Raw genomic sequence first — 12129 nt, 5'->3', positions numbered from 1 at the left:
TGCCTGTGACTGGAACAAATTGCAAAAATCGCTGAAGTTGGAGACTTTTATCTCCCTCACCAACTTCAAACATCTGCTATCTGAGCAGCTAACCGATCGCTGCAGCAGTACATAGTCTATCGGTAAATAGCCCACCCAATTTACCTACCTCATCCCCATACTGCTTATATTTATTTACTTTTCTGCTCTTTTGCACACCAGTATCTCTACCTGTACATGACCATCTGATCATTTATCACTCCAGTGTTAATCTGCAAAATTGTAATTATTCGCCTACCTCCTCATGCCTTTTGCACACAATGTATATAGACTATTTTTTTCTACTGTGTTCTTGACTTGTCTATTGTTTACTCCATGTGTAACTCTGTGTTGTTGTCTGTTCACACTGCTATGCTTTATCTTGGCCAGGTCGCAGTTGTAAATGAGAACTTGTTCTCAACTAGCCTACCTGGTTAAATAAAGGTGAAATAAAAAAAATAATACAAAAAACAGTTAGTGAGATGGAACTCAAGAGTGTATCATTCACAGACTTGACACCTTTACTTTATTCACAGACAACACACTCAGTTCAAAACTGAGGGATGCATATTTTGTGATGATAATGCTGTGTCCTACTGCACCACTCTTCTCAGACGGGATCTCAGCACAGCTTGTGCCTTCTTCTGCCTCTCTTCTATTCTGGAGTTTAGGCTCTGTTTGATGGCTGGCAAGATGACTCTTTCTCTCATGCCAATCGGGGCTGGGGGCCTTCAGAAGGCAAAAATAATATGCTTATTTTAAGTAATATCATGGAGCACATTAATAACACTATAAATAGCATGACTGACTTACAGTTTTTTTGGCAGCGACTTGAGAGGTAGTTTTGGAAACATTCCAATGTCTTTGTCTCTGAAATAAATAATTCAATATGAAGACTATTTTAGGGATGAGTTTTTCCAAACATTTTGATAAATTCTGTAGGCTATTTCACCTGTCTGCATCAGAGGGGTAAGCCTTGGTCAGTGTGTAAGCCTCTTGGGACATTTTCTTGTTGTTGACTATTAAGTCTTTGAGGATGGCCTTCACACGTAGCAGCTGAAAAACAAGTTGAGAGAAGAGAGTTTTAACATTCTAAGATTAAATGTGACATGGTGTTCTTACATGCTGACATGGAATGAGAGCAGAACATGATACAGTAGGGTCCTCTCTGTAGCCTACCTCCTGGGACTGCAAGTTGTTGTTTTTACAGAGCTGTCTGATGATGACCTCACACTCCTGCAGGGTGGGGGCATAGGGGGAGTGAAATGGACCACCATCAATCCGCAGGGGAAGCAAGGATGTGATCAACCCCCTTTTTGATTTTGCATTTAAATCTGATCTTAAAAGATGAGATGTGCTTGCTGTATCCACTCTGCATGCGAGTGAAAATAAAGAGAATGTTCAATCAACACTGCCACCAAAGTATTTTATTATTAATGATATGTAAGAAAGATATTATATGGGTGTTAAGTGTGATGATTACCTTAGATTTGCTGATGGAGATGGCAGACCATGCAGAGGGTGGCTGGTCTGCTCTGTGTAGCTGGGCTGTTGTGTTTGAGATCTGCATCTTGAAGATACTAAACCACAAGAGGAAAGGGGGGGGGTATAAGAATACATTTCAATAGGGAGGGACACTTACAATTTGTTCCCCAATAACATGATTGTGTGGGAGGAAAAAAACTACAGAAGAAAATATCAGGCATAGGCCTACTCATACTTTCAGATTGTTGTGGCTCCATTATCGATTGATAGTGCAGTTCTGCAAATTGAATAAATCAATTATTAGGGCTGTTACAACACTATTTAATAATACAGTAGCCTACTAGGATACTCATGATGCATTTAACTGTATACCTTTATTTTCACGTTTTAATTCTTCGATTTCCTCATGCAGTTTCCTCAGTGTTTCTCTGTGCTGTTTTTGTAGGAATAAAACATCCTTCTTCAATGATGCCACTCGTCTAATGTCAGAATCCATGGTGCATTGAAAAGTTAAACTTTCTGGGTCCATCATTTGTGGAGGATTGGGTGGCCAGTCACGGGGTAATTTTCGGTGACATCCGACATGGGACCAGTGGGGCAGGTTCCGGACTGCTTTTTTTGACATGATAGTAGAAAATACAACACGCCTGTCTATTAGCTAACGTACCACTTGACACTATATATGAATCTGGCTAACAATGTTTGACATTTTAAAATGGTAAAATCAGTGCTTGACTTGGGCAGGAGCTCACCGGAATGTAGTGAACTACCGGTACCTAAAATTGTCCACTGCATGAGTTAGTGCACTTCTTATAGAATATTAGCTTAAAAGTATTGCAGAGTTCGTTCACCTAAATATAAAAAGTACCGTCCCAAATTAAACAAGTACCAGCACATATTTCAGTCCAAGCCCACCACTGGGTAAAATTAGGCTACATATCTCTTAGCAGCATGGTAGCCTAAGTTAATAGCACCAAGAGCCACATATGGCAGAGAACCACGATCATGAAAAAATACGTAACTTTTCAGATAGGCCAATAGGTCCTGATTAGGCTGTTCATGCTGACATTTCTCTTATCTTAAAAATTTCAGCTTCAAAAGACTGGACTCCGCACTGCTCGACTTACTTCCTGATGTCTCAATTGTGCCTCCCGTCAACAAAACAGTCGTTACCATAGCGACCGACAGTCAGCATAGGTCCTGTTAAATTACTAGAGGGGTAATGTCATAATCCCTCAAAGTTCCAGAATGGAGTTAAAATGACAGCCATATTGGTCAATGAGACCTCCAAACCATTCAAATTGGAATAAATGGCAGTAGAGGCATAACCTTGATTTTATTTATGCAGGAACATAAAAGTAAGGCAGGATATTAGAAATTGTGTAATATAAGTATTGTCATCCTAAAATATTGTCATCTAATTATAAATACAGTTGAAATAGGTTTTATACACATTTTCTGTATAAATATCCTATAAAATATATGTAAACATACCCTAAATGTCTGCATTTTTGTTTTCTTGGAAAACTGTGTGTGCTATTATATGAGACAATGGGTGCGTTCGTAAATTCGCTCTGACTCTCTTCTGAGTGTTCCAGAGCGCAGAATAACTGATTCATTTACGAAAGCTGAACACCCGTTGAATTTGGCCGGTGTCAGTAAACATCGGCAAAAAAAACGTTATTAAATTGTTGCCAGCAGCACAGTTACAGTCACCAACGCTCTGGATACCATGAAAACAGCCTAACCAGCTCTGCTATGGCAAGTAAAATGGTTAGAGTGAGGTGTTCTCTCATTTATGTCTAGAAGTAGCTTACAAGCTAGCTAGCTTTAGCCAGTTAGCTTGGGTGCTTGACTGCAGTTGTGAGGTCAGAACGCTCGGATCAACCCTACTCCTCGGCAGGAGCTTCCAGGTTGCGCTCTAAACACTCCGAGAGTGAAACACTCTGAATTTACAAACGGACAATCTTGACAACGCTCTCAATATACGAACGCCCAGAGCGCACTCTGAGTGCTCTCTGGCACTCCAGAGTGAATTTACGAACGTACCAAATATCAGTACTTGTTGCATCTACAACTTGTCCCAAGTCCTATCAACTGATCTCAGCCAGTCTATTGCTGTGACCGCATTGTTTGAATGGAATGCTGGCATATTGGCAGTTAATGTGAAAAATGTATGGAATCATTCCTCTAAAACTGTCTGGATAGCTAGCTAACAAACATATAGTGCAGATAGATTCTTCAAATTCATTATTTTACACAATATCTTATCACAGCACAGACAAACCATGGTTGACCAACTCCCTGACCTTTATCCCATCATAATTAGGTTCATGTCCATTCTAGTATTCTAATTCCTAATTATACTGTAGACCACACATGGCTCAAGACATCCACACATGATTGCATAAATATTGTGTGCAGCCTACATTTGAATAGCAGTGGAGGCTGCTAAGGGGAGAATGGCTCATAATAATGGCTGGAATGGAGTAAATGGAATGGTATTAAAAACATGGTTTTCATGGGTTTGATACCATTCCTTTCACTCCATTCTACTCCATCCCAGCTATTATTATGAGCCATTCTCCCCCCAGCAGCCTCCACTGTAACAGTTTATTTCCAAAACATCATATAGACCAATTTTTCACGTGTTTTTTCATCAGAAATAAATGCTTATGGGTAGCTAGCTACCTTTATGTGTCTGTAAAATATCTCTTCTCAGATTTTAAATTAATAGATTTTAGACATTATTGGGCAGTGGTAAAACTACATGTAGTTCAACTAGTAATTTAATTACATTTTGCAGTAGCTTGGTGGTAGTTGGAACTAAATTCAAATTTTGGTAGTGTTTTCAGTAGTTAATTAGGCTACTTTTTTTGCCATGTAGAGGTATAGCTAACTACTGGAACTACACACTACCCTATTCCCCCCCCCCCCCCCCCAAAAAAAAAATATGGGCGTACGGTAGGTAAGAATTTTCTTTCTTCAGACCTGCCTAATTCTCACGTGAAACACTTTTTGTGAGCTTAATTCTCACTTTGTGTTTAAATCTGCAATATGTAACTTTTTTTGCGACCCGAGCAAATTCACTTTGGAATGTGAGTTGTCGATATCACTCTCATTGAAAGCAATTCTAAGAAGCATTAGATCTGTTCTATATGCTCTATTTCAACACTACACTATGCTTGTTTTGTCAGAATTTTTTTTAATTAGGCAAACTATTTGAATTTTAGCAACCAGGAAATGGCATAGCGATTTCTGCATATTGCATCTGTAACAGGCAAAATCACATTTAGTTAACATCTGACTACAGTGTTCTGTTCTTGCAATTTGTACCCTATGACATTTCAGATTTAGATACATTTTTTACCAAAGAAGTTTGGAAGAAGTGAACATTTTGGGGGGTTTTGTCCAACATGTCTCTGGACCTACTCACTGTCACAGTCATACTCTGTACCTAGTTTTGTCCCATGGAATAAATGTTGTGGATCTTAATGTTTTTCCTCATAATCCTGGACTATCGGACCACCATTTATTACGTTTACAATTGCAACAAATAATCTGCTCAGACCCCAACCAAGGAGCATCAAAAGTCATACTATAAATTCAGACAACACAAAGATTCCTTGATGCCCTTCCAGACTCCCTCTGCCTACCCAAGGACGTCAGAGGACAAAAATCAGTTAACCACCTAACTGAGGAACTCAATTTAACCTTGCGCAATACCCTAGATGCAGTTGCACCCCTAAAAACCAAAAACATTTCTCATAAGAAACTAGCTCCCTGGTATACAGGAACTATTCGAGCTCTGAAAAGCAAGCTTCCAGAAAATTGGAACGGAAATTGCGCCACACCAAACTGGAAGTCTTCCGACTAGCCCTCACTGCTGCTCGATCATCCTATTTTTCCAACTTAATTGAGGAAAATAAGAACAATCTGAAATTTATTTTTGATACTGTCACAAAGCTAACTAAAAAGGAGCATTCCCCAAGTGAGGATGGCTTTCACTTCAGCAGTAATAAATTCATGAACTTCTTTGAGGAAAAGATCATGATTATTAGAAAGCAAATTACGGACTCCTCTTTAATTCTGCGTATTCCTTCAAAGCTCAGTTGTCCTGAGTCTGCACAACTCTGCCAGGACCTAGGATCAAGAGAGACACTCAAGTGTTTTAGTACTATATCTCTTGACACAATGATGAAAATAATCATGGCCTCTAAACCTTCAAGCTGCATTCTGGACCCTATTCCAACTAAACTACTGAAAGAGCTGCTTCCTGTGCTTGGCCTTCCTATGTGGAACATAATAAACGGCTCTCTATCCACCGGATGTGTACCAAACTCACTAAAAGTGGCAGTAATAAAGCCTCTCTTGAAAAAGCCAAACCTTGACCCAGAAAATATAAAAAAACTATCGGCCTATATCGAATCTTCCATTCCTCTCAAAAAAAATTAAAAGGCTGTTGCGCAGCAACTCACTGCCTCCCTGAAGACAAACAATGTATACAAAATGCTTCAGTCTGGTTTTAGACCCCATCATAGCACTGAGACTACACTTGTGAAGGTGGTAAATGACCTTTTAATGGCATCAGACCGAGGCTCTGCATCTGTCCTCGTGCTCCTAGACCTTAGTGCTGCTTTTGATACCCTCGATCACCACATTCTTTTGGAGAGATTGGAAACCCAAATTGGTCTACACGGACATGTTCTGGCCTGGTTTAGATCTTATCTGTCGGAAATATATCAGTTTGTCTCTGTGAATGGTTTGTCCTCTGACAAATCAACTGTAAATTGTGGGTGTTCCTCAAGGTTCCGTTTTAGGACCACTATTGTTTTCACTATATATTTTACCTCTTGGGGATGTCATTCAAAAACATAATGTTACCTTTCACTGCTATGCGGATGACACACAGCTGTACATTTCAATGAAACATGGTGAAGCCCCAAAATTGCCCTCGCTAGAAGTCTGTGTTTCAGACATAAGGAAGTGGATGGCTGCAAAATTTCTACTTTTAAACTCGGACAAAACAGAGGTGCTTGTTCTAGGTCCCAAGAAACAAAGAGATCTTCTGTTGAATCTGACTATTAATCTTAATGGTTGTACAGTCATCTCAAATAAAACTGTGAAGGACCTTGGTGTTACTCTGGACCCTGATCTCTCTTTTGACAAACATATCAAGACTTTTTCAAGAACAGTTTTTTTCCATCTATGTAACATTGCAAAAATCCGAAACTTTCTGTCCAAAAATGATGCATAAAAATTCATCCATGCTTTTGTTACTTCTAGGTTAGACTACTGCAATGCTCTACTTTCCGGCTACCCGGATAAAGCACTAAATAATCTTCAGTTAGTGCTAAATACGGCTTCTTGAATCCTGACTAGAACCCCAAAAAAGTATCATATTACTCCAGTGCTAGCCTCCCTACAGTGGCTTCCTGTTAAGGCAAGGGCTGATTTCAAGGTTTTACTGCTAACCTACAAAGCATTACATGGGCTTGCTCCTACCTATCTCTCTGATTTGGTCCTGCCGTACATACCTACACGTAAAAGGTCACAAGACGCAGGCCTCCTAATTGTCCCTAGAATTTCTAAGCACACAGCTGGAGACAGGGCTTTCTCCTATAGAGCTCCATTTTTATGGAATGGTCTGCCTACCCATGTGAGAGACGCAGACTCGGTCGCAACCTTTAAGTCTTTACTGAAGACTCATCTCTTCAGTGCGTCATATGATTGAGTGTAGTCTGGCCCAGGAGTGTGAAGGTTAACGGAAAGGCTCTGGAGCAACGAACCGCCCTTGCTGTCGGTTCCCCTCTTTCCACTGGGATTCTCTGCCTCCAACCCTATTACAGGGGCTGAGTCACTGGCTTACTGGTGTTCTTTCATGCTGTCTCTAGGAGGGGTGCGTCACTTGAGTGGGTTTAGTCACTGATGTGATCTTCCTGTCTGGGTTGGCGCCCCCCAACCATGGGTTGTGCCATGGCGGAGATCTTTGTGGGCTGTACTCGGCCTCAGGATGGTAAGTTGGTGGTTGAAGATATCCATCTAGTGGTGTGGGGGCTGTGCTTTGGCAAAGTGGGTTGGGTTATATCCTTCCTGTTTGGCCCTGTCCAGGGGTATCATCGGATGGGGCCACAGTATCTCCTGACCCTCCTGTCTCAGCCTCTAGTATTTATGCTGCAGTAGTTTATGTGTCGGGGGGCTAGGGTCAGTTTGTTATATCTGGAGTACTTCTCCTGTCTTATCCGGTGTCCTGTGTGAATTTAAGTATGCTCTCTCTAATTCTCTACTTCTTTCTCTCTCTCGGAGAACCTGAGCCCTAGGACCATGCCTCAGGACTACCTGGCATGAGGACTCCTTGCTGTCCCCAGTCCACCTGGTCGAGCTGCTACTCCAGTTTCAACTGTTCTGCCTGTGGCTATGGAATCCTGACCTGTTCACCGGACGTGCTTCCTGTCCCAGACCTGCTGTTTTCAACTCTCTAGAGACAGCAGGAGCGGCAGAGATACTCTTAATGATCGGCTATGAAAAGCCAACTGACATTTACTCCTGTGATTATTATTATTTGACCATGCTGGTCATTTATGAACATTTGAACATCTTGGCCATGTTCTGTTATAATCTACCACTCGGCACAGTCAGAAGAGGACTGGCCACCCCTCCCTCATAGCCTGGTTCATCTCTAGGTTTCTTCCTAGGTTTTGGCCTTTCTAGGGAGTTTTTCCTAGCCACCGTGCTTCTACACCTGCATTGCATTGAGATATCAGCTGATGTACGAAGGGCTATATAAATACATTTTATTAGATTTTTTTCTAAGTAACTTTAGTTAAGTAAACTTTTTTTCTTAAGAGTAGCTTTAGTGTAGCTTAACTTCTTCCTGTATGAAGTAATTGGTAGCTTGGTAAACTATTTATTCAGAGTAGTTTCCACAACACTGATTCCAGATGTGTGTATTAAAAATTGGTTGTCTCGCAAAACACTATAGCTTAGATCCATTGTTTAGCTGGAATGGAATGTTCATATCTTGTATATTTTACATACAGATCTCATATTACTGTATCATATTATTGTATTATTCAATTGCATAGTTCTTTAAAACATGTGACTGTGTAAAACCTTGCAGCACTTTTCTCTGGACATATATAATTTTGCAAAAATTGTCCCTCTGAAATGAAACCATTTAGTGAAATGTATTTGTTTAATAATACTAATATGGGGAAAAAAATATACACCAATCTCTTTCATAAGCTCTTTAAACCAAAAAATGCTAATTGGCCAACATTTCTGAAACTGCATATATATATATATAGCGCGTTTTGGAATGAATCTCTTCATTTTTAGTTCTAAGATTGAATGCAATTAGTTAAAACAAAATTGGACATTTATTTTTTATTTAGAATACGACCAGCTTTATATATAAACTGTCCACAATATTTTACTTAACATTTCTACACACTTATGAAAAGTAAAGCAGAAAGGCTAAAATAAAAGAAACAATATCAAAATAAACAATAGAGCAACAAATCACTTGTACAACTAGATTATTATTCACATGAAAAAAAGGCTGAATCCTAACACAAGTTGAGATTACTTGTGTGAAGTATTCCATCCCAAAAGATTTCAATAAGATTCTCACAATCCTGAGGATCAGGGGGAAGAACTCATGCACAGACAACACACATAACTCAAGTTAAGTAATCACAAAGTACAAATAAAAAAGTTGTCATTCAGTTGGATACATTTGAGTGAAATGATTGAATTTATGAAATGACCAATGCATTGTGGACAGAGGATGAGTCTACATCTACAATGGCATACTACCCTTTTTGACAGTTGTTAAAAAGAGAAAATAATGTTCCTCTATTTGTCCAACATCTGAAAAATGTGAATAACGTACATTTCAAAACCATGAGAAACTTTACATTTCTCATGGCTTTCCATTAATTACTTTCATAACAATTTGGGCCTCAATCACTGGCCATGTTTATGTAAAATAACTATTTTTACTACTACTGTGACTAACCAATCTTACTTAATATGGAAAACCTATTGACTTCCAAGTTCAGAACTGCACAACTGTTAAGACTAAATAAAATGCAAAACAGTGCCTTGCATTCACATAAAAAAAAAGTTACCACACCAGGCAGGGACAGACAGTTAATAAATAATGGTCCATTTCAATTGAGAAATAAATGTCTAAAATTCAGTGTGTTTAACCTCGGTGCCTTTCAGGTTTAACTGATAAAATGTCCAATTATAATCACATGGCAGGCAAGTCAAAAGACTTCACTCAAATGATCGATGTTAAGCGGTCATTTAACACTTCAAACCAATGCCCAATACTACTGCCACACTCTCGAAAGCCCAAACTTCCGAACTTGACCTTTGTTAAGCCATGACTTAAAACACTGTCATACACTATGTTGAGTCTCACGCCATATCTGATCATTCAATAAACCAGGTGTAGACCCAAACCGTATAACAGTTCTTAAAATAACACCCCATATATTGCCAGTTTCTCTTGCTTTACATGTAAGGGTCAAGTCCTTAATGACATATACATGCAAATTCCTAAAAGCCAAGCTTCAGTGGTGAAAACACGAATCAAGTATTGAATCTCTGCCACCGTAAAAGGAAGCTTTCATGCACTCAAGCACCCACAATCAAGAAATAAGTGTGTCCATTTGTGTTAATGTTGATTATAGAAAGCAGAGTATTTGCAGAGAATATCCATTGGGTACAGTTTTTGGATCACATATCTGTAGGTGTTGAGACAAGGCCAATAGACGTGCTCATAGAGAAGCATGGATGTAAGAGAAAGAAGTGGCCGGGCTGGCTACATTAAGGCGTGTATGCAGGAGGCGGCTGGAACTGGTTGGCAATGTCATAATCGGCAGGATATGTTTCACTGCTCTCCTCCATCTCTGAGAGAAGCTCTAGAGCCTGCTCCTCCTCCTCTGTGGGGTAGTGGCGCAGCAGGTTGGCAGCTGTGGCCAGAATGGAGGCGCCGCCAGCCCCCGCCACCAGGTAGAAGCTAATGGCAAACGTGACATAGATGAGTGATCCGTGGTACTTCTTATGCTGCTGCTGTAGCGACAAGATGAGCTCTGAGGCCCAGTAGCAGAACCCGATTACTGTGGCACACTGCAGCACTAAAACCACAAAAAGAAAGAGCAGGCAGGGGAAAAAGGAAAGGGATTATTTGATTTCCATTGTTTCTACTAGGGCCACTATTGTGATACTCATTAGTATCGTGGCAGAGAAACAAAACCATTTATTTTGAACTTATTTAGCAAAACAGCCCTAACGTTGGAAACAAACATCAATATGTCATCCAGAGTCACATGTATTTATTTTCCAAGCTATAGCACACAATATTTACATACAGCAGGTTTTTAAAGGACCAAGTTTGCTTTGTGTTTCCATTTTTGCCATAGGAAAAATATTGCCATACTGGTATCATACCAGCCCTAGTTTATACTTTGCCTTGAAATCGTTGTTAAACTTTAGCTGAATCGCTAATTTCCTCTCTTGTCCACGGCCCAAATCCATTCATACCTGTGAGAATGTGGGCAAATGCGTATCTGCGGGTGATCTTGAGGGCAGGGTGCTTGGGCCCAAAGACATCCAAAAGGAAAGCTATCAAGCTGCATAGGATGCCCAGGAAGCAGAAGGCAGCAATGACCCTTAGCAGCAAGATGGTCTGGGAGTTCACACAATAATCTGAAGAAGAAGTTGGTGATAGTTAACACAAACCACAGGTAGTAGGTGCTTTGAGCCACTGTTGGCAAAATCATTACTTACCCTCCAGAAGTTTTGGGTCAATGTATCCCAGGACATCAGCCACTCCAAGCTCCTGCTTGGGACACGTCCCTCCATGAACTCGGACCCAAGCTGGTTCGGCCAAGGCCGTACATAGAGCCGTGATGGACAGTGCTCCGGGGAGGGCAGATGCCAGGCTTCGCTCTGGCTGCTTGGGCAGTGCAGTACCCCCTCTCCTTCGCCGGCTTCCGGGGACAGTGGTACCCGGTGGTGCATACATTGTCATCCAATTCCCACTTGGCCGTCAACCAGGAGTCAGTGCCTGATTTATAGCTATGCTAAGTCAGTCTTCAAATGACAGACAGCTTTTGTTTTGACAAAGCGTCCTTCTGTCTGTGAAATTATCAGCTAACTTAACTAAAACCGATAACGTTAGTGTAGGTCAACTGGTAACAATGTGTCAAATAAATAGGTTTAAGTCTATTCACAATGCGTAATCTCTTAGCTAAATTACTCAACAACAAAACAAATTGAACAATAATTTTCAGTCTAGCTAGCTACAAAGCTCAGACCTCGACGTAGGCCTGTTAGCAGCAGAAGCTAGCTAGCAGTCTAAAATCCTAGTTGATTTACTTCAAACAAATTGTAACGTGAACTGACACCCATAATATATCAAATCTGAAGACATGATACTCACAATCTGTTCAAGTAATCTAAAACGCCCAAAGGAGGAAGCATACTAACGATATTACGCTAAAAACAAAAGGCAGCCAAGTAACTAGCTATCTTCCTGTAAAATTGTTTCCTTGTTCATCATCACTTCTTCTTTTTAGATTTAATGTTACACCAGACCAAGGTACATTTGTT

The 12129-nt window shown here is 40.3% G+C and overlaps 2 protein-coding genes across 3 annotated transcripts; both read right to left on the bottom strand.

Annotated features, from left to right (window-relative positions):
• Positions 1–456: 456 nt before the first annotated feature.
• On the bottom strand, positions 457–2662 carry LOC110525019 (coiled-coil domain-containing protein 74A). 2 transcript variants are annotated; one of them, XM_021604980.2, is made up of 8 exons: positions 2631–2662; positions 1876–2115; positions 1739–1780; positions 1502–1598; positions 1198–1390; positions 971–1074; positions 832–888; positions 457–747 (listed from the first exon to the last, which is right to left on the bottom strand). In XM_021604980.2, the coding sequence occupies exons 2-8, from the start codon at positions 2033–2035 to the stop codon at positions 612–614; spliced, it is 789 nt and encodes a 262-aa protein (XP_021460655.2). In that variant the 5' UTR covers positions 2036–2115; positions 2631–2662; the 3' UTR covers positions 457–611. The 2 variants fall into 2 exon arrangements, with proteins under 2 accessions (XP_021460655.2, XP_021460654.2); XM_021604979.2 differs by having other exon boundaries at positions 1876–2650.
• A 6211-nt stretch (positions 2663–8873) lies between these two features.
• On the bottom strand, positions 8874–12108 carry LOC110525613 (transmembrane protein 127). The gene is made up of 4 exons (XM_021605893.2): positions 11960–12108; positions 11305–11584; positions 11059–11223; positions 8874–10652 (listed from the first exon to the last, which is right to left on the bottom strand). The coding sequence occupies exons 2-4, from the start codon at positions 11546–11548 to the stop codon at positions 10342–10344; spliced, it is 720 nt and encodes a 239-aa protein (XP_021461568.1). The 5' UTR covers positions 11549–11584; positions 11960–12108; the 3' UTR covers positions 8874–10341.
• Positions 12109–12129: the final 21 nt, after the last annotated feature.

The sequence above is a fragment of the Oncorhynchus mykiss genome, chromosome 6, assembly GCF_013265735.2.
Source record: "Oncorhynchus mykiss isolate Arlee chromosome 6, USDA_OmykA_1.1, whole genome shotgun sequence".
Lineage (NCBI taxonomy): Eukaryota > Metazoa > Chordata > Actinopteri > Salmoniformes > Salmonidae > Oncorhynchus > Oncorhynchus mykiss.
Note: the sequence above shows the minus strand (reverse complement) of the source record. Positions and strands in the feature narration are given on the sequence as shown.